Below are 26553 nucleotides of genomic sequence, written 5' to 3'. Positions count from 1 at the left end.
ATACACGTATATCTAGATTCATAACGGTTTTGACAAAGTAGTAAACATAAATTAGAAAACCTCAAAAGTCGTTGCACGGGCAACAAATGCCCGTGCACCCTACTGGCCCTCGCTCTGCGACCCGCCTTATTGAGTGTTGACGTTCGCTAGAATCCGGATTCCTCTGACTGATCTTGATCTGTACCATCAAGATCAAAATCAAGATCAGTCAGAGGAATCCGGATTCTAGCGAACATCAACACTCAATAAGGCGGGTCGCAGAGCGAGGGCCAGTAGGGTGCATGGGCATTTGTTGCTCCCCGTTCATTGCAATTTCAAATCACTCCGTGGACCTACATTGATATGTTTTTTTTCCTAGAAGCTTTGGGATACGTGTGGACGCCTGGTGGACAGTGACAGTGACAGATATCCCCAACAGAGGACCATGAGGTGAGGTCTTTCTCGTCGGGCTGCTGGCATCCCTCCCCTTACACATTTGTATTTAGTGATCCAGTCTATTACTGGGGTGAGATGGATTTTCACTCACACCGGTTGTCACCATTCTTTGTCATATTGTGGGTAGTCTCCGGCAGGGTATTGTGGTGCAGGCTGACGTATCCTGGTGTAGGTGGCTGGTCGGAAATATGGGAATGCCACCTGGTCAGTCCAGGTAATGAGATCTAAGACGCAGGGACGCTCATTCTAATATGGGTATTTCTTGATAAGAGGTCTGCCCCCCTTTCCCCCCACCCCCCTTAACCCCTCAAACAAGCTTGGGGGCCTGTAGGGAATCGGGGGTTTTGAGGGGGAATGAAAAATAAGTGAAATATGATCATTCAAAAAAAAAAAAAAAAACTCGAAGGAAATTTATCTTAATATTTCGAATTTCCCTAACCTATCCTAGCCCTAAGCTTTCTCTAACCTACCCTAGATATCTCCCTCGCTAGGACGTTAACCTAATCTAGTCAATGGGGCTGGGCCCCCCTGGAACCCCCTTACTAGGATGTTAACCTAACCTAGTATAACTTAACCTAATCTAACCTAGCATAACCTAACCTAACCTAACCTAATGAGGGAGCTCAAAAATTATACCAGCATGCCTTACCTGTGTGGTGTTGATATTCTCAGACCAATGGTGGTGGGTACAGTTTAGCGGCTTCATTGATAAAGACATGAAACCTCTTCTTCACGTCTCCATGCTGCATCTTAAACATAGCTGTAGCTAAATAACCCACATAGTGAGTTTTTTCTCTTTCCAAACACTGGTACTTTTCTCTTCACCTCCCTCCACTGGGTAGCCATATTAATAAATGACAGTGAGCCTTTATCAGAACACCTGATGTGTCCCTAAAACAAATGAAAAGTGCAGCTGAACCTACCATGGAGAGTTGTAATTGGTGCCCGCATGAATGGCCTAGAGAGTGGCAGTGTGTGATTGGAGGGATCTGGTGTGTAGATACCATGAAATCCTAATATTAGGCTACCTACAAACCCCAGTTATAAACAAAAGAAAATCATTTCAATGTTTACTCTTGACTGGTGCAGAGCTCGCTGGACTTAGAAAATATTGAATTTCTCCATACTCCCGAGTGCTATTACAGCCATACTAGACACATGCCCCCCCAATTTTTTTTCGTTTATGGCAAGGTCACTGAACCCTTCTCCATGAAATGTGAGTTTCGTGCTTATTTGAAATGCGGACATGATACCCAGATTAACCCGAATATGCTACTGTGTATTGTATGAATCAGCAGATTAATCATGAAACATTGTGTGAAACCATTGCTAATTATGGCTTAGTTTAGGGCAAGTTAATAGTTAACTTAGAGGAAATAAAGTGAAGAAAAATGTGAATAAGGTGGATCCTGTCCAGATTACACTACACTAGCCCATCCTATAGCTGTTGTTTCTCATCTACAGCACAGCCATGTTGGGTCTGGTCATCTCTGCTATTGGCTTTGAGAAGGCCAAAGAAGAAATGAAGAGCCAAGTGGAGCACGTGTCTGGCATATACTTAGCCGACTATCACCTGGATCATACTCCCAATGGTCAAGAATGTGGGCATCAAGGAGCACGAGGTGAGATTAATCACTGAAGGGAAGTTATAATCATCATTGTTAAGGTTGCTATTATTTAAAGTTTGTTACTTTGTAAATTGAATTCTTTGCTCTGTGCATATAAAGTTTCTCATGATACAGTGGTACCTTGGTGTATGTTCTTAATCTGTTCCAGATCCTTGGACTTATACCAAAAAATTTTTCCCATAAGAAATAAAGGGAGAATGATTAATCCATTTCCATGAAAAAACAATCCTATTGTTATTGGCATATTGTACTTTACATTGATGGGGTTGTATAAAATAATTTTAAAGACTGCTTGATACTAAAATACATACTGTACTTGTTGGCATATAAGATGCACCCACATTTCAGCAGGGGATGTTCAGGAAAAAAGTTTTTTATATATTTAAGCATGTTATGTTTAACGCAAGCTAGCAGTGTAGCTGGACAAAAAGCAAGCAGTTACAATAGTAAAAATATCCTATATGATTGCAGTAATAAAACAGAGGTAGTGGCCTAGTCATGGAGGCGAGGCGAAGAACACAGCCCAGCTGCTGAGTCAACAACACACTTAGTGTGTCACTGAACAGGTCCATGTTTTAATTTTCAACATTTCCTTACAATCTCTTTTTTCACTTCCATGATGATCCTAACCATTTTCTTCATTGCTTGGCTCTTCTCATTAACTTTCTTATAATTCATGGTTAATGAATTTACTAAACATTTATGCAAAAAACAAAAAGTCACATGAAAATTCACAAAGTTATGGCATGAATGGTAGTAACGGGTGTAGTGACAATCGTGGGCAGTTGTGACTTTATCTCAAAAAAGGTAAACAAAGTTAGTGCGCAGTGTCATGACTCATTTTGACCTATACAAGTTCTAGTACTTTAGTTGTATTCTAAATAAAGGTCATATACCAAACAAATTTTTTCACGTCCAAAGAGATTGTATACCAAGTTGGACTTATTCCAAAGCAGATGTATACCAAGGTACCACTGTATTTTAAATTGTTATGAATGGTACTGAACTTGGTGGTTGAGATTCTTTTTAGAACTCGCTTTCCATAACCTGTTGAGTTATGGAATTTATTTGCTTACTCCACTCACAATACTAAAGTCCACATCACTTCCTCTCAGTGTTATGTTTTCACTTATTCCTTGTTTTTTTCCCCACTGTCAATAAATGCACTTTCCTACTCATATATCATAATATTTGAGTTCCTTATCACTGCTAGACTAACAGCCCAGATGGTTTATTCTGAGTTTTAAACACAAGATTTGACCTCTTTGATAAATCCCTACATATGAAAAAAGTATAAGAACTGAATGAAAAAAAGAATTTTTAATCAGAGTGAAAAACATGTTTGGAACTCTTCCCAAACCTTCCTTGGAGTCTCCTGGACACAGAATAAACAATAACAGTTATGTTAGGGCTGGCTTTATATTTGCCAGCAGCTTCCTAAGGGTGGTTCAAATTGACGTTTGTTTTTAGTAAGGAATTGTGAGGAGATGAGTGCAGCTCATGTTACTTCCCTCTCCATAGCAAGCCAGGGATGTTTAAGTGATGTAGGGCAATGGCCATAGGTAAGATGGTAGAGGTAAACACAGAAACAAACATGAGGAAGTTTACCAAGTCATTACTTGTCCACACAACAACATGAAAAACAACAACAAATGAATTTCTGACCAGCACACACCACTATCCACTTGAACTCACTACTATGAGAACATGCTCAGACATGAGGAACTCATAGGAATAGACCAAGATGGAACAGAGACAGATTATTTCCAGAAATAATCATGGAGAAACCAGTCGGGGGAGAGAGTCAAGAAGCAGTACTCACTTACAAGAAATGGGAATTCTCTTTAAGGCAGGTGACATTTAGCCTTGGAGGGAGACGCTCAGTGTCACTTCGAAGAAGTGTGAAGAAGTGTTGAGTGGGAGTCAGTAAGGACAATGATGTGGCCAGACAGTGAAGAGATAGACGAGTAGTGAAGTAGTACCTTTGGGACACCATGAATGACCAGTGCCAGCAAATTTACCTCTGGTTTCCCATCTGGCAGTAGCTCCTAAATCTGTCAGGAGTCTTAATTCACTTTTATTCATAGTTATGAACACTAGGCTGAAATGCTGCAGAATACTTTCCTTAGAGCCCTAGGAACTTAGTGACTAATGCCAGCTTTTTTTCATAAAATATAATTACAGATTTAATTTCCTATAGTTTATATATGATCTGTTGTATTCTTGTCAGTACTAATATTTGGATCTTTTTTGATAAGAATGTAATGATATATATATATATATATATATATATATATATATATATATATATATATATATATATATATATATATATATATATATATATATATATATATATATATATATATATATATATATATATATATATATATATATATATATATATATATATATTGCTATGCCATCACTCTTCCAGCAAGGTAGGATGCAAGGGTGGACTGTGTATGGCACACAGACACGAAACCAAACAAAATCTTTCCCTAGGTTCAGCTCACACTCCAACCCTCATTATTCAGGTAAGACTCAGGAGAGAATACAACAAACATGAGTTTTTGTATAATTAATTGTATAGAGAACACTTACATCTAATATCCTTAACTTAATACATGGAAAACACAAAACACCATCACCATTACTCACAATTCATGCAGTCACACCTAAACCACCAATATACTTAATCCAGTTACAAGTACACAAAATGCTAAATAACTCTAGATAAAAAGATCCCAGCCAGACCCTACACTTGAACAAACAATATATATATATATATATATATATATATATATATATATATATATATATATATATATATATATATATATATATATATATATATATATATATATATATATATATATATATATATAATGAACACATCTATAAAAACAGAGAAAATGTTCTGGAGACAGAATACATCTTTAGCGATGAGAGCCCTTTGGTGGGCCAGGGGATTGAACCTCGGACCAGGAGAACAAAACGTCGGTGCCTTAAACATTTTTGACGTAGTAATTGTTAATTACTGAGATAATTTTAGGGCTTTTGTACTCCAGTTATTATGCTTACTGTTGTTTTCATAGAGATGTAATGAGTTGTTTAAAAACATAAAAAGGGTTCCCCAAGGCACCATCAACATATTTATGGAATTATAAGTTAAATTAATCACTCTAAGGAGTTTGAGAGAAGTAACCTTTTCTATATTTTTTGTCAGGTTCCATGGTTATGTTTTTTTTTTTTTCTGTGTAAAAACTTTTAGTATACATAACTGTTCTGATAGCATGCATGATTCTTTGGTACTAAAAGCTATAGAAAAAAAAGCTTATGTAGTTTATATTTTTTAATTATAGAACCACAATTATTTCAAGATGATTGTGTGTTGTAGAAAGAAGCATGGATGAAATTATTAATCTTTTGGTTATTTTAAGTCTTACATGTATAATTATATTATACACTTGACACACTTGACATTGGAACTTTGGAAGTTACTGAAGACTGGTCGTTGTATGCAGTGCGACTCGTGAGTTTGGCTTTGGCTTCAGCTATCCCTTGTATTTCTCTCATTTTTCTGTCCTATATTGTGCATTTTCACTTTTTTTCTTTTGTGTTCTATGGAGTTCGTATAGTTTTATGTTCATACCACCCATCCTTTTCTTTTCTTTGTGAGGCTACTTTATTTTTCATTTCGTTCATTTCTGGTTATTGTTTCCAAAGAACGAGTCAGTTATTATAATAAATAAATAAATGTAATTTCTAGTTATGCGAGTTTTTCTTGATTCCATATTTCCGAATTTTTGTTTTTCAGTAAGTCAGTAGTGCTCAGCGGCAGACGATGGGAAGATGTAAACACACGGTGCCTTGTTCATGTGTACTTCGGCATCACAGCTTGCACGGTCCCATCAGATTCCCATCTAGAACAAGTACATCATGACATAGAAAACTGACACCGAGAACTACTTGCCGTGCATTACCTCGTGAGAATCAAACCAGAAATCACATTACAATGGCAATCTTCAGGACAGTGAGAATGGTGTCTGTGTACCAGCGAGTGAGGGATTTCCACAACATGCTGCAGGGTCCGGGCTGTCGCTTACTTAGTTCAATACAGCAAGAAATAATCAATTACTCATCAGTTGCTGTGAGGAAAAGAAGTGGCAGCTACCGTATCTTCAGCGCACATCCTTGGTATTTGGGTAAAAGTGAAAGATTTGGCAGGAATTCGCATTTGCATACTTCCTGCATCAATAATAGCAGCAATACTCCTAATGCCCCAAGAAAATTAAAAGAAGGCCCTGGTCTAGAGCACTTCATTGCTAACAGTGGTCTTCCTCAGCGAGCCTTATCAGTGAGAGAACTGGAAAAGGTATCTCATCCTTATGTGCAAGTGGAAGATATCAGCGGTAATGGTCGCAAGGTGTATTTTGATGTTTATGGTTGTCAGATGAACGTTAGTGACACAGAGGTTGCTTGGTCCGTCCTAAAGGAGCATGGGTATGTACGTGCTACCCAACTAGAAAAGGCTGATGTGGTGCTAGTGATGACGTGTGCAATAAGGGAAGGGGCTGAGGACAAGGTGTGGAACAAGTTGGAATACCTGAGGGCGTTAAAGAAGAAGCGCTTGGGAAAGAAAAATGTGCCTCCACTGAAAATTGGTGTTCTAGGATGTATGGCTGAAAGGTTAAAGAAGAAACTGGTTGAGCAGGAGAAGAGTGTGGATGTTGTGGCTGGTCCTGACAGCTACAGGGATTTGCCAAGACTACTAGCTCTGGTTGACAAAGGTTAGTGATTATTCAGTAACTAAGTTGTCGATATAATTCTGTTACAATTCTATGAAGTAAGACTAAGTTCTTATTTTATAATAAGTAGGTTGTCACATAACTAATTCTGCAACTTATTATTTATATATAGCATATTATATCCTATTTTAATTTTTTTTATTTCAGGTGAAGCAGCTGTCAATGTATTGCTGTCATTGGAGGAGACATATGCAGATATTGTTCCAGTAAGCCTGACAACCAGTAGAATGTCTGCTTTCATCTCTGTCATGCGGGGGTGTGACAACATGTGCTCATATTGCATTGTGCCTTTCACAAGAGGCAGGGAAAGGTCACGTGACATTCAGTCCATTCTTGATGAAGTGCGGCACTTGTCAGACCAAGGGGTAAAAGAGATTACTCTTTTAGGTCAGAATGTTAACAGTTACAGAGATGTATCTGAAACAAGTCACCAGGGACTTTCACTCACCAAGAATGATGAGACAAAGTTGGTCAAGGGCTTCAAGACAGTTTACAAGCCCAAGAAAGGGGGACTAAGATTTGCAGATCTCTTGGACAGGGTTTCACAGATCAACCCAGAAATACGGATAAGATTTACATCTCCCCATCCAAAAGATTTCCCAGATGAAGTATTGTATCTGATTAAAGAGAGGAACAATATATGCAAACAAATTCATCTTCCAGCTCAGTCTGGTAACACAAGAATTCTGGAAGTCATGCGAAGAGGTTACACACGAGAAGCTTACATTGAACTAGTAAGTTTAGGGAGTTTGGAAAGTACTTGCCAAATCACTGTATGAGTAAACTGGAAGACATTTACTTAAAAGTGACCAGACAATATATCTGCTTTTTCTTTTTAACATTGGTAATATATTTGTTTTCACAGGTTGCACATATTCGATCCTTCATCCCAAATGTGGCACTGTCATCAGATTTCATATGTGGATTCTGCTCAGAAACAGAATCAGAGTTCCAAGATACTTTGTCATTATTGGAAACTATCAAGTATAACTTTTGCTACCTCTTTCCATACAGGTATGTATGTTCTGGTTGACCATTCATAAAAAAAATAATGGTTTAGTTAATTAGTGTAATTTGGTTCCTTCATGTAGATTTTCACACATTTACTATTTGATGATGAGCAGTCATTTGTAATGGATATGAGCATGCATTCTTGCTCAAATGCTGACATTTAATGTATGTTAAGATTATCTGAAATAACTGTCTAGGATTTTTGGCTTTCTGTTGAAGCACCACACACAAAAAAAGGAAGGCAGGATCTACCTCTCAGTGACTGTCCCAATCTGTCTTATTTTGTTTTCAGCATGTAATCACTTGATTATTTTTTCTTTTCCAAGAGTAACTAGGAATTTTTCATGTAAGGAATAAACTACACAGTTCAGGCACAGAATATCAGCTATGTGCACTATTCCACTCCTGATCTTGATGTTTAACATATGTAAATTATTTATCTTCCTTTTTCATATATATATATTTGTGCTATCATAATTCTAGGAAAAAATACTATTTACAGGTCACCCAACACTAATCTGCCATTATTGGGACTTGTAGGATGCTGCATTAGTGATTTTGCCAGATTACAAAGAGATTAGGTTAGAATACATTGAACCCAACAGTAAACCATTTCATCCCACCTTTAAACTATCCTGTAAACCAGTACAACTTAATAAGTGGAGCTGTACAAATACCACTTTTTCTGCCGATACTGTTAATGATACTTAATTTCCGGCCATTACCAGTAATATCGGTACAGCTGATGCTGTTAAAAAAGAAACAGCAAATTTTGTTTGTTTGTTTATGTTATGAACTGTCAATGCACATATAATGCTGTATAATTTACACGAGCTTCGCACAAACATATCATTTCCTTTATTCACTGGAGCCATGGCTGGAGGTAAAACTGAGCATGTTCATTAATAAATGGAGAAAAGCAAATTGAAATGGCTTCCCTGTATTTGGAAGTGATGCCAGCAGTAAGTAGCTTCTGACCTGTTTTGCTTTATAACACTTCTTTGGTCATCTACTCCCTGCTTCTGTCATTTTTGTACTGCTTCTATTTCACTATTACACTGCTTCCTCTGTCCTTTTTTTCACAACTTTGCCTTAAAAAAAGTTGAATACATTTTATCATCTTTCCAACAAACAGTAGCAGCAGCAGGTTGGTGCAGCAACCTGGGAAATTTGAAATAATGCTAGCCAAAACTTCTACCAGATTAATGATGGTTGACCTGTATCTACTTGCCTGTACAGCCCTCTTGTTTTCTAAATATCTCCAGGTGTTTCTCCATGTTTTTCCCTTACATAATGTAACTGCATATGTAAAATGGTCTAAGAAAGAAGTAGGAAATATACTTCAATATGTCTGTCAACAAGAAACAAGCCTTTTTTTTTTTTTTTTTTTTGTGTGTGTGTGTGTGTGTGTGTGTGTGTATTTATATATAATAAACAATACATTTGCAGTTTAAGGGAAAAGACTCTGGCTCACCGCAAGCTTGTGGATGATGTTCCCCAGTCAGTGAAAGTGGAGCGTTTGAACAGGATGGTGGATGTGTTCCGTTCTGAAGCTACCAAAGTCAACAGAGTTCAGGTAGGTTGTTATAAAATTATAGTTGATAAGAGAAAAAAAAAAAAAAATAAATAAATAAAAAATCCTTCATGCTGTGTGAAGGCTTCCTGATGAAGAAGAAAACATGTACATTACCCCCCCCCCCCCAAAAAAAAAAAAATAAATAAAACTAAATGTTAGGGTAAATTGCAGTCAGTAATATGAGAAAGATTACCATGTCATCATAGTGGTATACTTGGCAATACACTAGTTCCACTAAAACTTGCTATAACGAAGTCTCCACTAGCTTCAGTTCATACACTTTAGTTTTGCCTGCCTTTCAAGTGTTCCAACACTGTTATTTTACAGGAAGGCTTCATCAGCCAAAGCACCAGCTTCACTTTTGCGTAGTTTATCATTTGATTTCCTCCCACACTTGAGTGTGCTTTATTTGACTATTCCACATTATTATTACACTATTCCACAATTCTTTCACTTCTGACATATCATACCTTTTGTACTCTGTGGCTAGTTAATTGACTTAATGCATCACAACAGTGGGGTCATATGGTGCTGCTCATTATACACTGCTGTTGCTGTCATCATACATCCTGTTCACACCAGAATTATTTTTCAAATAATTAATCTTTACTGCCTGAATCCTTGAACCTAGATAATTCATCTTCCTTTTCCATGTATCATTCACATACATCATAACACTACTACATCAGTTGTGCTTCTCTCTCTTACTTGGCATCCTTCCTTTTATGAGTCACCTCAGGTAGTGTCAGGTTTTCTCTTGTAACTCTTCCTCTGCTGGCATCTTGAAAAAGTGTTTGAATTCCTTCTTTTTCTTTATTTGCTTATCATCATTTCATCCTGCTTCCTGCATTGCAAATATCTGATTATTTACAGATTGGACAGCAGCAGCTGGTCTTGGTTGAAGGGACCAGCAAGAGGTCAAAGCTACACCTTGTTGGAAGGAATGATGGCAACACAAGGGTAAGCAAATATTTATCCTAACGCTTCAGCTTGTAGACTGTGCATACAGTTTGTAATCCCTCTCTCATTATTACAATTTTGAAAGAATTTTCATCAGCCAGCCATCTCCTAATGGCACCTCAATAAGCAACATGGTCAACAGGTCAACATAAAGTTTACAAATTTCTAAATTCTTCTTTAAGACCTCATCACATGTCTTACTTGGTCTACCAACTGGCATTCTACCTTCCACTTCAAAATTTTAGTACTTTTAATACCTTCTTCTTTTTCACATACATATGTGATTAGACCAAAAAAATCTCATTTGCTTTGCTTCACTGAATTTTTAAATCAGGTTGAGTAACACCTGACAACCTGTACAATGTTAATGTTAAATACTATATGAAATTTAACTCTTGTAAATCATGCTTTTATTTATTTTGAGGCATTACATGGTTTCCCTATCTTGATTCATTAAATCAACAGGAAGCATAGCAGTAGTATGGATTCTAGAGACATTACTACACAATTTCTTACTCTTGGAGAAGTGTTCTTCTATACTAGATTGAAGGATAAGGAAACCAGTTCCTCATTTTTACATGGCTCCCCAAATCCTTGATGAAGTCCCTTTACTACTACTACCATGCCTAAAGCTAACCATATATTTATTTTTTACCTATTGTTTACTACATTTTCCCATGTACTTCACCCATTAATGTTAAGACCAGATATACCAGCACAGTGGGCATGCCTGTACTTTGTCATTGAAATTATAATGCATATCCTCCCCATATATATTATGTGCATAGGTAAGAAACAAATAAGGACTTTCATAATTTGTGCCGAACAAAATTTAATTCTGTAGCAAAAGACATTACTTTCTGTTTTAATAACACATTAGCAATAACATTCTTCTGAGCAAGTTAAATACCACAATAGATACATAGAAAATATGATTTATATAAATTCTGAATTCTATAGAAGAGTGAGAGTTTAGTACTGTAGAATTGCACTATTACCACCAATAATATAGCTTCCTCTGACCTCCCTCTCACCAAATGAAGCACTAAGTCATAACAACAAGGCACCCAGTCACTTATGTCATCAGGTGTATATAGGGCAGTGTCATATATGACCAAGTTTTTTTTTTTTTTTTTTTTTCTCTCTCCAGTCTATAATTATAATCCTCCACTACTCCCATCACTGTTGTCTTTTCATAAAGGATCCTTTGTTACTGCTTTCTCTGAAAATGAAAATCACTTGTGAAAATCACACTACTTACTGTCCCTGTATCTGCCAGAAGAGCTTAGTTCATAATGCAATTTTTTAAAAGAAAAATCTGAGTAGCTAATGCTGACCTGCATTGCAAAGTTTGTTACAGATGTACACTGGTAAACTACAAATGATCTTTAATAGTATCTAATGATAGAAAGTTTAGGTTTCATAAGTAAGACCTATTTGTGGATTTTGTAATTCCACTAAATTGTTATTAGATGTGAAGTTCATGTATAGCTTTGACTTATCAAATATTCTTATTTCTAATGCCAAGAAGTTTGCAGGATGAGTCTTATTTAGCATTTACTCCCAAAGGTTATCTTCCCAAATGTGGAAGTTGAAAAGGACGGCGGAGCAACAGACCAGATCCAGCCCGGAGATTATGTTTCTGTGATGATCACAGATTCATCATCTCAAGTTCTAAAAGGCATACCTTTAAGACTGACTACACTTCAAACAGGTGCACTTGAATTAAATGAAGAGCATTTCATATTTAAAAGATCTGAATCATACTGAATAAAAACAACAAATAAACTTTAGATTTTCAATGATACATTGTTGGCAGATACATTTAAAAATCTTGTACATACAATAATCTAATCTGTACTTTGCTACATGAACAAAGCAAAATAAAAATTTGAAATGTATTTTACTTCTGATTTTGTTTAGCCAAAATAAGACTGATTACAAATGATAAACAACTAATTTTCTATTTCTCACAAAAACAGCTCTCTCATACACCTAATAATCTTGCTTCAAATGGAGCAAGCATCTGAAAATGTGTTTATTAACATTTTGCACCTTTGGATCCTTATCACCTCTTAAATATGAAAATGGACCAGGATGAACAAGTATCCAGCTCACCACCATCACTGAAGAGGATTCAGAATATAATAGAAAATGTGGAATAGAAAAGAATGAAGATGTCATACATATGGCATAATACCCCAAATCTCACTCTGGAAGAGACTGGCCACACTGTGTTAGTTACAGAGACCAACACATTATTGACACCATGACATAATTAATGCCAAGATTTTTATTTATTTATTCTCTTTAAAGAACCACAAGACTTGCATTTATCTTAACACTAGTGCTAGTGCATCTGACTATGTTTGTATAATATTACAAATGGAAGGGAAAAATGAATAAAACTTCCACAAAATGTTTTTAAAACAAAGCCTTGGTCTTATTTAAATAAGCTGAGTTTGCCATTTTTACGGCATGAATTTAGAAAAATAAAATAGTGGTAAAACAATACCTCTTACCCTTTATTCAGGTTTTATCTTCTTTCTAGGCTCCTCCTCTTCGTCTGGTGCCCTCTGTTTGGAATGTAGCAAATTTTCATTATTTATAAAAATGCACTGGAAGTAAATCACTATCACTTGATAATAAAAAGTTCCTGTATTAGCAGATCTATACACAATTGACCCATGAGTAAATCTGACTATGGAGCCAAAAACCTTGAAGCTAGAATTTACAGATGATATTCATCTTGTGTTTTAACATATGCTTAATTCAAATACTGGATCTATCTATTCTTGTTATATACTTGAAATATTACATCTGAAAGGAAACCACTATAGAAACCAAACCTTATCCTTCTGTGAATCATTTCCACTGAAGTTTGGTTTATCTGGAAGATGTTTGAAATATTCCTCATCCTGTGGCAAAGGATTTCCTGCAAATAAAAAAATGATTCTAAATATATGAAAAATATGAATGACTGAATTCATGAACTAGGAATTTATTAAAGGTCACTTGTTTGATTTATTTCTTCAATAAAATTGTTATGAACATTGCTAGAAAAGAAACAACCGACCTTCCATAATGCGCTTCCACCTCTGTTCATCCCATCTTTCAAAAAGGATCACTAGTTCAAAGTGAGGCGTGTGTGGGAATAGGTCTATAGGAACGGCTCTGTGAAAACAAAGTGAAATAAAAAATTTTTATCTGACATCTGTAAATATTATTTGAAGCTACAGCTCTGAGTTCTTGAATGGATGTGGATGAGCATGTAACTCATTTTACTATAATAGAAAATCTTTTCCCAGGGAAGTCTGGATGAAGAAAATTGCATTTTTACTTCTTTACTGTAGGTATATCTCTCTGTAACTTTATCTCAAGTTTCCTCTCAGACCATTATATTGTTGCTGTGGTAGATGGTCATTGTTCTTCTCCGAAGTCTATTAACAGTGGTGTTTCTCAGGGTTCTGTCTTGTCACCCACTCTTCCTATTATTCATCAATGATCTAAATCAAACTTCTTGTCCTATCCTCTCCTATGTTGATGATACCACCTTGCACTTTTCCGTATCTTTTCATAGATGTTCAACCCTTCAGGAAGTAAACAGTACACACAGGGAAGCCACAGAATGCCTGACTTCTGATCTCTAAAATTTCTGATTGGGGCAGAGCAAATTTAGTATTGTTCAATGCCTCAAAAACTTAATTCATCCATCTATCAACTCGACACAACCTTCCAGACAACTATCCCCTCTTCAATGACACTCATCTGTCCCCCTCTTCTTCACTGAACATCCTCAATCTGTCTTTTACTTATAATCTAAACCGGAAACTTCACATCTTTTCTCTAGCTAAAACAGCTTCTATGAAGTTTGGTGTTCTAAGTCGTCTCTGCCAGTTTTTCTCACCTTCCGAGCTGCTCTGTACAGGGGCCTTATCCATCCACATATGGAGTATGCTTCACATATTTGGTGGGGGTTCCATTCACACTGCTATTTTAGACAGGGTGGAATCAAAAGTTTTTGTCTTACCAATTCCTCTCCAACTGTCTTCAGCCTCTTTCTCATCACCACAATGTAGCATCTCCTGCTGTCTTCTACCACTATTTTCATGCTAACTGCTCTTCTGATCTTGCTAACTGCATACATCCCCTCTTCCTGTGGCCTTGCTGCACAAAACTTTCTTCTTTCTCTCATCCCTATTCTATCCACCTCTCTAATGCAAGAGTTAACCAGTATTCTCAATCATTCATCCTTTTCTCTGGTAAACTCTGGAACTCCCTGCCTGCTTTTGTATTTCCTCCTTCCTATGACCTGAACTCTTTAAAGAGGGAAGTTTCAAGACATTTATCCTTTGTATTTTGACCATTTTATCTGACATCTATATTTGAACTGGCAGTAAGTGGGACTTTTTTTTTCCTTGGTCAGTGGCTCTCTTACATAAAAAATGAAGCTTCAAAAATAAATAACTTACTTTTCAGAAAAGAGCTGTTGGGTATGAAGCAGTCACAAATAATGACCAATTTAATCAAATAATTGTTAATTGAAAATGTTCACATTGGCATATGACAACAAAAAATGTTAAAAAATCTTTAAAAAGGTGTTTCCACCTTTTCTCTTTACCTCACTGGTATGAAAAATTCCCCTTTGTACTGTTTGCTCTGAGGTCTTGCTAAACTGATAAAGTTTCTGATGGCATTGCTTGGGTCACAAGAGACAAAGACCAAGCGTTTCATGGTTTCACATTTCCTCAGGCCGAAGACAACACTGTTATCTGAAAAGGAAAACAATGAGTCAAAGGTTATAAAAAGTACATTTTCTTTTGTTTGCACCAAGGCAAGGTTTTGCAGAAGTATGTAATACAGACCTTTACTGTAGAGGAATGATCTCAAAAGTAAATATGAATACACTACACATAAAAATACTACTTGGGGGGGAAAAAACATTAAAATACTTTTCACACTTTACAGTATCCAAGAAAATTTATGAAATCTATAAATGCTAACTCTTATATGTATTATTAGGAGCAAAAATAAATCAACCATCTAAACAATAACAAGAATACATCACTTACTGAGCCCTGCCCGGGGAGGATCCACTATGCCAACAGTATTGGCTTTGGTACAGTGTTGCATGAGAAATGGCATGTTTTCTTCTGCCTTTCCTGTAAATACTGCAACATTTTCTAAACCATTTTCTTTTGCATTGTACTTAGCATCATCTGCTGCCTTCTCAACAATCTCCACTCCATACACTTTATGACACCTCTGGAAAAAAGAAAAAAGTTAAAGCAGTTAGATGATACCAATCACAAACACTTACAAGTTCACCACTAATTTATGCCAACTGATTCTCTTGCACCTCCTCCAATTCAGACAAATTATAAGTGGGAGCTTGAAAATGATGGGTGACTGTAATTGTAAGAGGGGTGGTATAAATTGGTGGTTTACCTATACTTGCATTTACTTTTTTTCTAACCTGCCTCACTTGAATTTAATAGCAACACTAAACCTTGATAAATGTTATAAAAAACTCACATCAGCTAAGGATATGCCAATAGTTCCAGTGCCGCAACAAATATCAAGCAATACTGAACTACTGTCAAGTTTGGCTAGGCTTCCAATCTTGTCATAAAGCACCTCAGCTGCAGCAGTATTGACCTGTGGAAATAATTACCAGTTTACAAATGCAGCTTTCATGAACATATTATTTCAGCAAAGTGTATATGCTCTGCATATAAAAATTAAACTATATACTGCTCAACAAAAACTTTTTAATAATTAATTTAACAGTTATTAAGTGCAGAGATGAAAGAGAAGCAAAGCATAAACCTGCAAGAAGGCATCAGGGGAAACTCTGAACTTCTTTCCTAAAATTGTCTCTGTGATGCACTCTTGTCCCCACAAAAGCTCAAGCACATGTTCTGTCCCCTTTTCCCTGTAAAAAAAGAAAAAAATATTAGAAATTTTTTGTTGAAGCATATTTATTAACTGATAAATGAAAATCACTTTAAAATATTTGATAAATGAAAATTACCTTAAAATACAAGTCCCATCTGTTGCATAAGACTGATAAGGAGGATGAGAGACTTTCAAAATTGATTTCATGTACAATAAAAAAAAAAAAAATACTAAAAGGTTTTTGGTGCCTTGTAAAGGAAATGGAATGGCAATGCTGAAGAAAATGAAAAATAGCACCCTAAGGTCTCTTGGTCACTTAAAGAATGAGTCAGTGAGAAAATGAGAGTTTGCAAGAATAGAAAGAATATTAGGAAGAGGATGGTTCTTTAGTAAAATGAGAAAATAATAATTGAGCATATAAAATAAAAAGAATGAGACACAGAGAAATAAAGAAGACTGAAGTGAATGAGGAAGAGACAAGAAAAAAATACTAGCTTTGGTCAACCCTTATGACTGTGAAGAGCAGGGAGTCTCTTAAAAATTACTTGGCATGGGAAAATATGTGAATGCAGAAATGGAGTATAAAAAATAAATGATGAGACATGGTGGAAATTGGTGAAATGTGATACTGCTTGTTTTCAAGTACTGATGAAAAAAATGTATTTTGAAATATAAATGAATTACTCTAACAAAATTAGTTTATTCTTCCTTACTTTTGTCCAAATGCTTTGAAGAAAATAGAAGTGATACCCAAAGGTGCTCCAGGACCAACTGTGAAATGTGTAACAATTTTATTTTTCACATCACTGAGCTGCTCTTCATTCATATCTTGAGGATGCATCTGAAAACATAAAATCATTATAATTAGAATACCTGTTTATCTTACTAGTCACTGTCATAAGATCCTATCTACCTATCCATTCTAATATCAATTAATAGGAACTTCCCCAAACTCCCAGAGGAGTCACCAATTATTCTTGGTTTTGTCATTCCCTTAGTATTCATTATGTACTATACCAAACATAATTTATTCTAATGTGTGGCAAAAGTAGGCAAACCATACATCAACATTAGCAAGCTGAGTAGGCAGAGATGAAATATAACTACGTGGTCAACAGTTACAGTGTGTGTAATTAGCAAGGGATGATAACTGACAACCATAAAACTCCATCTATCATACAAGAAGCAAGAGGCTTGAAATCAATCATGAAAGTGTCACAAAGCACACTAAATACACACCATGGGAATAATGAGAATATCATTATTCCTTGTTGTTCTCACATTCAGCTGTCTCCAGAAGCCTTCATGGGTAAGAGGACTGAAAGGAGCAAGTCCTGAGTCCCTTATGAATTTCTCAAATTCCTGTAAAGATGCACATAGATCTCAACAAAACAATACAATTAATTAACTGGAGAGAGAGAGAGAGAGAGAGAGAGAGAGAGAGAGAGAGAGAGAGAGAGAGAGAGAGAGAGAGAGAGAGAGAGAGAGAGAGAGAGAGAGAGAGAGAGAGAAAATATATAAAAGCAAGATCAGCTTTCAATGGTCTATGTATATGAATGTGACAAGTTCTGAGCAAATGAAAGGGAAATGAAAGAAGGCAAACAAACCTGAATAACTTACTTCTACCACACTCTTCATCTGCTGTGGGAGGTGGCGCAGGTGTCCCACAGGTGCCACATGCATTGAACCTTCCTTGTAACTGGCAGTGCGGAACCCGACAGTTGGCAAGCCATTTTCAGGATTGACACCTGAGTATTTATTATGAATGTTAAGTTACAGGTAAGTACTAGTTTAATTGCACTAATTACACTTGATGTATCTTCTATAATCATATGAAGACCAATAATTATTAGATGTTAATAAATCTGGTACACTCAATGGCCTGTAATTCTTGTTCTGAAAAGAATATTTTTGATCTTACACTTTTAACACAAGCACCTACCTAAGCTACTCACCGATTGTGAATTCACACTTGTTACGGTAATTGTCAATAACAGGAGAAGGAACAATGTCATCCACCTCGCACACCTGTCCCTTTCGCCGCATTTTTTGAAAACTGATAAACTTTGCCAGTTCAGGATTGATGTGAGCCAGGTCTGAGCCGTACTTCCGCAACACCTGCAGAGCATCTTTCTGCTTCTTCTCAAGCTACAGAAAATTTTGAGGATTGAAAATTAAAGATGCTAACTGAAACTAAAAGCTAGCTTACTTGTAACAACATTCACTACATCTGACAAAATGCTTTACATCAGTGTATTTTGAAATTGTAAAAGATGCAAAGAAAATTTAGTTTCTCACTTTACAAGCCTTGCATGATGAAAACTCTGAATAGAAATCTTCCTAATCTGTACCACAATCATTTAATTTACCTGAAACATCAAATATATGACTTAATAAAGGTTTTCAAACACCCAAAGTCTTTTACAGAGTTCATTAAACACTATAGCATACCTGTTCTTCATAAGATAGGTGAGCATATGGAATAACACTCTTAGATACTCTCTCCAAAATTGAAAGGTTACTGTCTGGGTCATCATCTTTCTTTGAGGCTTCTCTTTCTTCTCTAATCTTCACAAGAGGATCCTCAACAGGTTTGGCATTCTGGAAGACAAAGATTTCTAAAAACTTACTATATATAAACAGGGAAGAATTTATTGGTAATGTTAAAATGTACTTGATGTAAAACCTACACCACTATGGACAGGGGCGGACTAACTAAGCCTCCATAAGCAGATAATCATATAGTACTAATTACCTGAATTCAGGATGTATCAAAAGTTATTAGTGAGGAAAAGTTAAGTGTTATGGGTTTAGATACAGCCACATTACTATGACCATGCAGATGACATTATCACTCAGTCACTGTCTTTCCAGCTAATATGGTTTAGCATTTTACTCAGTAAACTATTATATTTCAATGTATATAAAATGTGCATATAATGTACTGTGAATTGTAATTTGAGAGAGAGAGAGAGAGAGAGAGAGAGAGAGAGAGAGAGAGAGAGAGAGAGAGAGAGAGAGAGAGAGAGAGAGAGAGAGAGAGAGAGAGAGAGAGAGAGAGAGAGAGAGAGAGAGAGAGAGAGAGAGAAATTAAAGGATGATTCAAGGATTTTCATCTACTTAACAGCTAATTAATATCTGCTAATATGGGAACTCATAGGAATACAGTAGATAGTACACATCAGATATTATATGTAAATTACTCATAAATTAATTAACATCAAGAAAGGAATACAAACTAAAATACAAAATCTCACACAAAATTTAAATTTCAAATAGAAAAAAAAAAAAAGAAAGAAAACAGTGCTACAACCACAGCATGACTTATGCATACCTACATTAGATATCTGAAATCAAGGATCCATTTATGTATATATGGATATCATGTTTGCATATTTTGCAGATGTGCATGTTATATAAAAAAAATCATGCAGATGTGAATATGGTTATTCAATCTATAGTAGTACATATGAGCCAATGACAAATACAGTGCAGCATCTATTTCCCAGCCAGAGAAAGATGACAAGATTATTCTTTGTGGTAAAACACTCACTGATACTTTGAAGGTACTCTTTTTCCATTTGTAGCCTTCAAGAACACCTAAAGCCTTTTCTCTCGCTGCCTCATCACGGAAGTTTACATATGCCCAGTTTTTTGCTCGTCCTGCAGGTTTCAGCTTATGGGCATTAAGTTTCAGAGTTTCATTGAGAAGTTTCTTTAGTTGCTGCAAAATACATGATAATATTAAAGATCCACTTTAAGTTGACACATACGTACACTATCCCTTACTTTCACAATACAACCTATAAACAAATTGAACCATCACAATGACATTCTAATATTTCACCTGTATTTAAATCATAGTATCTAGCTTGCATTTTTGGTTGATTTTGAAAGCATAAAAAAATTACTAACAACATTTACAAAAACATAACAATGACAGTCACTCTCTCTCTTACACCAACATGATAAAACCGAGGCAGACCACGGAGCTCAATCTTAAAATTTTCCGATGTGAACTCCTCTCGTCTGGTGTAGGCATACACGTCACATCCATCCTTAGTAGCTGCTTCCTCTGTAGTGCCATCACTCTTTTCCACATCATTTCCCTCAGCAAGAACTTCAACTTCAGTATTCATCTCCTTGTCTTCTGTTACTTCATCTACTTCACAATTTCCTTCCTTCTCATCTTGTGCTCCATTACTCTTGTTTTGTTGCTCTGTCTCAACCTCCATCGCTCCATTCATATTAGCGTCCAAAATGCTGTATAAGAATTTTGCATTAGTATGTATAAGTAGATTTGCAACTGAGAAAGTAGCAAATGTTTCAGAAGGACACAAGGCTGAATTGACAAAAAATAAAAAAATACCATTAAGTAATAATAATCAAGTTCTGGAACTGCAATATTCATACACATAAAGTAGAAATATTTATGTCTCCAGGTGGAATCTACTGGATGTAGTGATATACACTACAGAGACAAAACAGTTAGATGAATCCTTTTAATGTTAAGACACTTAAGGAAGTGCAAATGTTATTCATAATTTACACCTTATCCTTCCAGCTGGCCTTATCTCAAAAAAACAATGAAAGGAACCTCCTCTAGTGATGTACCCAGCACTCCCTTGCCAATCACACCTAAATCTCACCTCATATAATTCACTTTCCTGCATCTTCTCAAAGCCTGCTGCACACATCTCTCTTATTTCATTACCTCTAATGACTTTTGAGCACTATCCCCATAATTAGACAGCCTATTTATCCCATCATGACTAACTTATCAGGGCTGGCATTAAAAAAAAAAACCCACAAAAAAAAACCCAGCCTAAGTATTTTTTTAAACCAGTGTTTTTTCCAACCCTATAACTTATTAGCACATATCTGCCCTGCATCAACTAAATATCTTCAAAACTGAATCTGCATCTGTACTAGAACATATTTTTAGCAGAACTTGTACCCACTCCACAACATTTGTGTTTTGAACATTCCCATCTGCCTCATTTGGTGGGTATCCACCAGATTCACAAATGTGAGCTAGCTCACTCATACGTCTGATAGCCAGACCCACCATATTAATAATGATCTTCTTTAAGTAAGATGGACACTGGCCTAGGGTAATAAAAAGGAAGATAAAAAGTCTAATGACATGCCAGTCCCTTAAGAAAAAGACAAAAAGATTATCAAAACTGGAGGATAGGTGTTGTCAAACCTCCCTCTTGATAGAGTCATTAGAGGGGGAGAAATACAGAGGTAGGCAGGGAGCTCCAGAGTTTACCAGAAAAAGGAATGAAAGACTGAAAATACACTAGAGAGATGAACAAACTAGGGGTGACAAAGTAGAAAGTCTTCTGCATGGGAGAAGAGGTAAGCAGTTAGCAAGATCTGAAGAGCATTTAGCATGAATATATAAGCAGAAGATAACAATAGATGCTACACTGCTACCCAGACAAAGTTTGGTCAGTAGTAATGCAAGCTATAATCTTGATGTCTTTTTCTTTCTTCAAAATATGAGATTTCGAATCCAATGAAGAAGCCAGGACAACAATAACAGTTACCAGATTTTCTTTTTAGTTATACTTCAAGATGAACAATAATTCAAGGGAATATGAATGATTAAGAAGTATTATGAATACTTCAGGATAATAAGAATAGTGTCATCCACCTCTGACATCCAGAGCTGCCGAGAGAACTGAAATGTGCCAGTTCAGGAATAGTTTAGGGCTCCCACCCCTGCAGCCAGTAAGTAAAGGTAGAGATGGCCTGCCCCCCCCCCCCCCCAAGATCTAATGGTTCTCCAAAAGACCCCATGGGCCCCAGGACAATGCACTGGCTGACCCCTCCCCTCAGTGGGCTTGCTGAAATCTAGTGTCATGGCAGTTGAATGACACTGCACTATCTGAACTAAAAACTTGAAAAGTCTTGAAAGTCCCATATTACCATATAAACGATATCATCCCAATTCAGGGATATAAGAATATAAGAATTTATTTCTGATACATTTTGATTAACTATTGCAAAGAAATCACTTACTGATGAGCAGTCTTCTCCCTACTAAATGATAACAAAATAAGAAATGAAGAAGGAAAAACCTGCCTAGATACAAAAATTTTATTAATTAGAAATAATTATAAAAAATGAAGAAAAATCTGTTGAGAAAATGGTCAGTGGAAAAAAAACTATTACATACAAGTCGGCTTATGATACTGAAAGGTTTATAGTTTTGATAATAAGTCTACACCGCTAACTTGCACAGATTATATAAATTTGAAGAAGGCACCTGTTGATTAATAAAACAGAAATGAAAAAAGGGAATTAAATCTTCACATATGTTTTGGATACAAGACAAACATACCACAGACACCTAAATTATGATCTTTACATTAAATAAAGATCAGACTGGCACATACATAAACCAACCTCAATAACGTCGGCCTGCACATTACAAAAGTACTGCTGGTTTCAACATAGCAATCAACCTAGGAAAAACACAGATTACAGATTCTGAAAATGTAGAGATTACTACCTCATATAAAAGTGTTGTAAAACTGCCTGTAAGCCTGACTGGACTATCAGTCTGTTACTTCTGCCCTATCCTATCTCTCTGTTAGGGGTAAAGAAATCAGGTAAAGTAAAATAACCAGGCAAGTGAACTTCAACATAACTATGATGAATACACCATCACAAATCACTCAATAAAATGAAGTACTAGTATACAAGCTTGTAAGAATCAAGTGACTCATGCGAAATCTCCCCTTACACACTCTTACAAACTTGTAAACAAGCAAGTTAAAGAAAAACAAAGTTATATCCAAACTCCCTCCCGAAAATATCCAATCACAAGCTCACCTTTAAGAATATATTTTTTCTTCAATAATACACGTGATCAGTACACCCATATGCGTGTGTCATTCAATTTAAGTCACCGTATTATCCAAACCCAGCACTTTGCTCGTCTTCCTACCCACCGGACACCACAGGTTCACTCCTCGCGGGAACAACACGACCACGCGCCCCACATATGGCCCATCTTGCCTTCGGGTACTTAACACGTCTTGATTCTGCTGTCAATTCATCAATTTTCACTCAGTATTCTCGGTTACTACCTCCATTTATATCCTAATGCGCTATGCAGAGCGCAAAACGGTACCAGTTTATCAAAATAAGGCTAAACAGATACTGGATATTCACAAAGGGCTTACCAAATCTTGATTTTGCTGTCACCTGATCAATTTTCGGTCACTGTTCGAACTTGCTTCCTCGATTATTAACCTAATGCACCTCACAGAGCACAAAGCAGCACCATTATGTCAAGATAAGGCTACAAAGATACTAGTTATTCACTAAAAGCATAACATATCCATTCGGTCAACGGCAGGAAGTCAGGGTATGGGTTGTTCACCTGTCATCACATTTCCCCAATCATTACACCAAGGAAGCTTAAGACTTGAGGCCTAAGCTTCCTTGCATTACACTGACACTGAGTGTCCAAGTGGCTTCCAGCCCAGCTCTCCACTGTGACAGAGCTGTATGCCATTCTTGAGGCTTTTTAATTATATTGTTAAATATCTCCATAAAGATGTATATTTCTTAGTTCAGTCACGCTGACTTGCATGCACTCCAGTCTACCTCTCCAACTGACTGTGATATAGTTAATAAGTGTCTTGATCTCTTCCGTAGCCTTGGGGTACTGGAACGACGGTCCACTTCACCTGGATGCCTTCTCATGTGGGCATCCAACTGATAAGGAAGGCAGACAGCCTGGCCCAGCGTGCCCTACATGGCGACACAGTGGACCCTGCCTCTTAGTGTACCAGAGTTTATGTTTAAAGTAAAATTAAGCACAATGTAAATAATAATATAAATGTTCAATTGGCCCATTGCTGCCACAATGACAATCCCAACAGCCTTCACTATATGCGTCTTCCAGAACAATGTTTAGACTTGTGAGAGACACTACATTTCAGGGCGTGATGGCAGTACAGCTAAATGTAGCTATTTGTGGAAGGTTCGTCTAGTTTCTGCTCTACATTGTGTGCTGCACCAAGGGGCCACACACTGGATCACTATGTCATGGAGTGTCCGCTCATAGATGAATTTAGGCCACAGGGCCAGCATGACTTGCCTGCCCTTGTCTCTTGGTTACTGAACTTTGCCGCACTCACTGACTTTCTTACAGAATATCCAAAGTTTGTCCCCACATGGTGGTGCAATGCGTGTGTCTTGCCCAGTCTTTCAGAGGCCGCTCCTTCAAGGTGTGATTAATTGTCTACATATATATTTAACTCTTATTTTTATAGCTTTTAACAGTTTTGTATGTGGAATTTTCTTCATTAAAATATTTCACCCTATCCTATTCTGGCAGCCTCCATCTTCCTCCCTTGTTGTTCGGACAATATTATCACTATTTTATAAGTTTGTGGTAGAGTCAGTCTTGTGCTTCTCAATTACAATATGGTATGGAAAGTTAACATGTAAAGATAAGAACAAAATAAAGGGAAAGTTGTATAAAAAAAAAATGCCCACTGAAGATGCCAGCCTACATAGTGCAGCAAAAAAAAAAAAAAAAAAAAAAAAAAAGAGAAGTCTTTAAACCTTCGTCCAGTTGCAGTTAAGACATCGAAAGGTGATGACGTTAGGCAGAAAATTCTTTGCCTACGAAAAGCATATATCATCGTCTATTAGCTCCTCAATCAATCAGTGCTGTCTATTTTGTGATATATTTTCTCAAAATCATGAGAATACGATGTACACATTTGTGTGACAATTCATCAATCACAGGAGGAAAACAATGCTGATATAACACATTCTAAGATGACTAATTAACCATATTGGGCGGAAGAATACTAATGTCTATTCATAAGCCCAGTAAACTCTGTCGTGCGTCAGAGAGAGAGAGAGAGAGAGAGAGAGAGAGAGAGAGAGAGAGAGAGAGAGAGAGAGAGAGAGAGAGAGAGAAAGGTAGTGCGCAACATAAGCGCCCCCAAGGACAGGAAAACCCGCACCGCCGTCTTCCTTGTTTCATCAGAACCCAGAGGAGCACGCTGCACACCAGTAAATAAGGCTACTCAATCTGTACCGCCATAACCAGTCTCCTCCCCATCTCCCTGTGTGTCTGTAAGATTAATGGTGCACCCCCATGAATTGTAATGTACCTATGTTGCATCCGTTTATTATGTGGCTGTATTTGTGGAGCGTTGTTTGTTTTCATGCTCATCTTCCCAGCATTGCACCTCTCCAGCCCATTACCCTCATTTTCCCCTCACTGTCATCTGTGGCCCTACTTGAAATGTTCTCCGCTTCAAATTGGTCAACATGATTTTCATTTTGCGACCACACACACACACACACACACACACACACACACACACACAGAGAGAGAGAGAGAGAGAGAGAGAGAGAGAGAGAGAGAGAGAGAGAGAGAGAGAGAGAGAGAGAGGACACAAAGAGGGAGCAAGTGATAGGCGTTAACTCCTTGTTGCCTGCGTGTCTTGTCTAACTAATAGTGGAACTACTACATTCTATATGAGTTTGCTTGTGTGTTTGTGTTTGTGCAGCTGTCCGCCATGCACACTGTGATACTGACGGCGAAGTGAATAAAGGGGGTGATTGATTGATTGCGTTTTCCTCTTACATTAATGGATGAGAGAGAGAGAGAGAGAGAGAGAGAGAGAGAGAGAGAGAGAGAGAGAGAGAGAGAGAGAGAGAGAGAGAGAGAGAGAGAGAGAGAGAGAGTCATTTGTTCAATAAAGTGAGTATTCTGACCTAAAATGTGCGGCATGCCAGTATTTGTTTATTTATCAATCTATCTCACTATCTGTCTAGCTGTACTTTTGTTGGTCTGTCTGTTTTTATAACTATTTCCCTATCTATTCATCTGCCTATTTATCCGTCTCTCTCTATATATAATGATAGCACCCTGCACTTTTCCACATCTTTTTTGTAGACGTCCGACCATTCAGGAAGTAAAGAGCTTACGAAAGAAAGCCACAAAACGCCTGATTTCTGATCTCTAAAATTTCTGAATGGGGCAGAGCAAACTTGGTATTGTTTAATGCCTCAAAAACTCAATTCCTCCATCTATCAACTCGACACAACCTTCCAGACAACTATCCCCTCTTCTTCAATGACACTCAACTGTTCCCCTCTTTTACACTGAATTTCCTCGGTCTGTCCTTTTCTTTTAATCTAAATTGGAAACTTCACATATCGTCTCTAGCTGAAACAGCTTCTATGA

At 36.9% G+C, this 26553-nt stretch overlaps 2 protein-coding genes across 5 annotated transcripts; one reads left to right on the top strand and one right to left on the bottom strand.

Annotated features, from left to right (window-relative positions):
* Positions 1-231: 231 nt before the first annotated feature.
* Positions 232-12327, top strand: LOC135107900 (mitochondrial tRNA methylthiotransferase CDK5RAP1-like). 2 transcript variants are annotated; one of them, XM_064018273.1, is made up of 9 exons: positions 235-429; positions 1900-2057; positions 4501-4600; positions 5884-6856; positions 7022-7608; positions 7740-7888; positions 9335-9461; positions 10335-10421; positions 11991-12327. In XM_064018273.1, exons 4-9 carry the CDS (start codon positions 6082-6084, stop codon positions 12189-12191), a joined length of 1926 nt encoding a protein of 641 aa, XP_063874343.1. In that variant the 5' UTR covers positions 235-429; positions 1900-2057; positions 4501-4600; positions 5884-6081; the 3' UTR covers positions 12192-12327. The 2 variants fall into 2 exon arrangements, with proteins under 2 accessions (XP_063874342.1, XP_063874343.1); XM_064018272.1 differs by lacking the exon at positions 4501-4600 and having other exon boundaries at positions 232-429.
* On the bottom strand, positions 11229-23435 carry LOC135107899 (tRNA (uracil-5-)-methyltransferase homolog A-like). 3 transcript variants are annotated; one of them, XM_064018270.1, is made up of 16 exons: positions 23166-23435; positions 20285-20582; positions 19873-20043; positions 18771-18920; positions 18275-18467; positions 17940-18067; positions 17559-17681; positions 17033-17160; positions 16251-16356; positions 15957-16079; positions 15494-15686; positions 15043-15193; positions 13498-13595; positions 13271-13356; positions 12944-12997; positions 11229-11643 (listed from the first exon to the last, which is right to left on the bottom strand). In XM_064018270.1, the coding sequence occupies exons 2-15, from the start codon at positions 20564-20566 to the stop codon at positions 12947-12949; spliced, it is 1983 nt and encodes a 660-aa protein (XP_063874340.1). In that variant the 5' UTR covers positions 20567-20582; positions 23166-23435; the 3' UTR covers positions 11229-11643; positions 12944-12946. The 3 variants fall into 3 exon arrangements, with proteins under 3 accessions (XP_063874340.1, XP_063874341.1, XP_063874339.1); XM_064018271.1 differs by having other exon boundaries at positions 20279-20582; positions 23166-23433; XM_064018269.1 differs by lacking the exon at positions 11229-11643 and adding an exon at positions 12206-12547 and having other exon boundaries at positions 20279-20582; positions 23166-23429.
* Positions 23436-26553: the final 3118 nt, after the last annotated feature.

The sequence above is a fragment of the Scylla paramamosain genome, chromosome 16, assembly GCF_035594125.1.
Source record: "Scylla paramamosain isolate STU-SP2022 chromosome 16, ASM3559412v1, whole genome shotgun sequence".
Classification (NCBI taxonomy): Eukaryota; Metazoa; Arthropoda; class Malacostraca; order Decapoda; family Portunidae; genus Scylla; species Scylla paramamosain.
This window is presented reverse-complemented; position numbering and strand designations above follow the sequence as displayed.

Bases quoted from the DNA above. Each gene is read 5' to 3' on its own strand.
- LOC135107900 (XM_064018272.1), top strand. From the start codon at position 6,082: ATGGCAATCTTCAGGACAGTGAGAATGGTGTCTGTGTACCAGCGAGTG. The intron at 7,609-7,739 runs GTAAGTTTAGGG...TTGTTTTCACAG, and splicing joins GAGAAGCTTACATTGAACTA to GTTGCACATATTCGATCCTT. The intron at 7,889-9,334 runs GTATGTATGTTC...ATACATTTGCAG, and splicing joins TGCTACCTCTTTCCATACAG to TTTAAGGGAAAAGACTCTGG.
- LOC135107899 (XM_064018271.1), bottom strand. From the start codon at position 20,566: ATGAATGGAGCGATGGAGGTTGAGACAGAGCAACAAAACAAGAGTAAT. The intron at 18,921-19,872 runs GTGAGTGTTTTA...TTTGTCTTCCAG, and splicing joins AGAGTACCTTCAAAGTATCA to AATGCCAAACCTGTTGAGGA. The intron at 17,161-17,558 runs GTGTGTATTTAG...TTATGTTTTCAG, and splicing joins ATATTCTCATTATTCCCATG to ATGCATCCTCAAGATATGAA.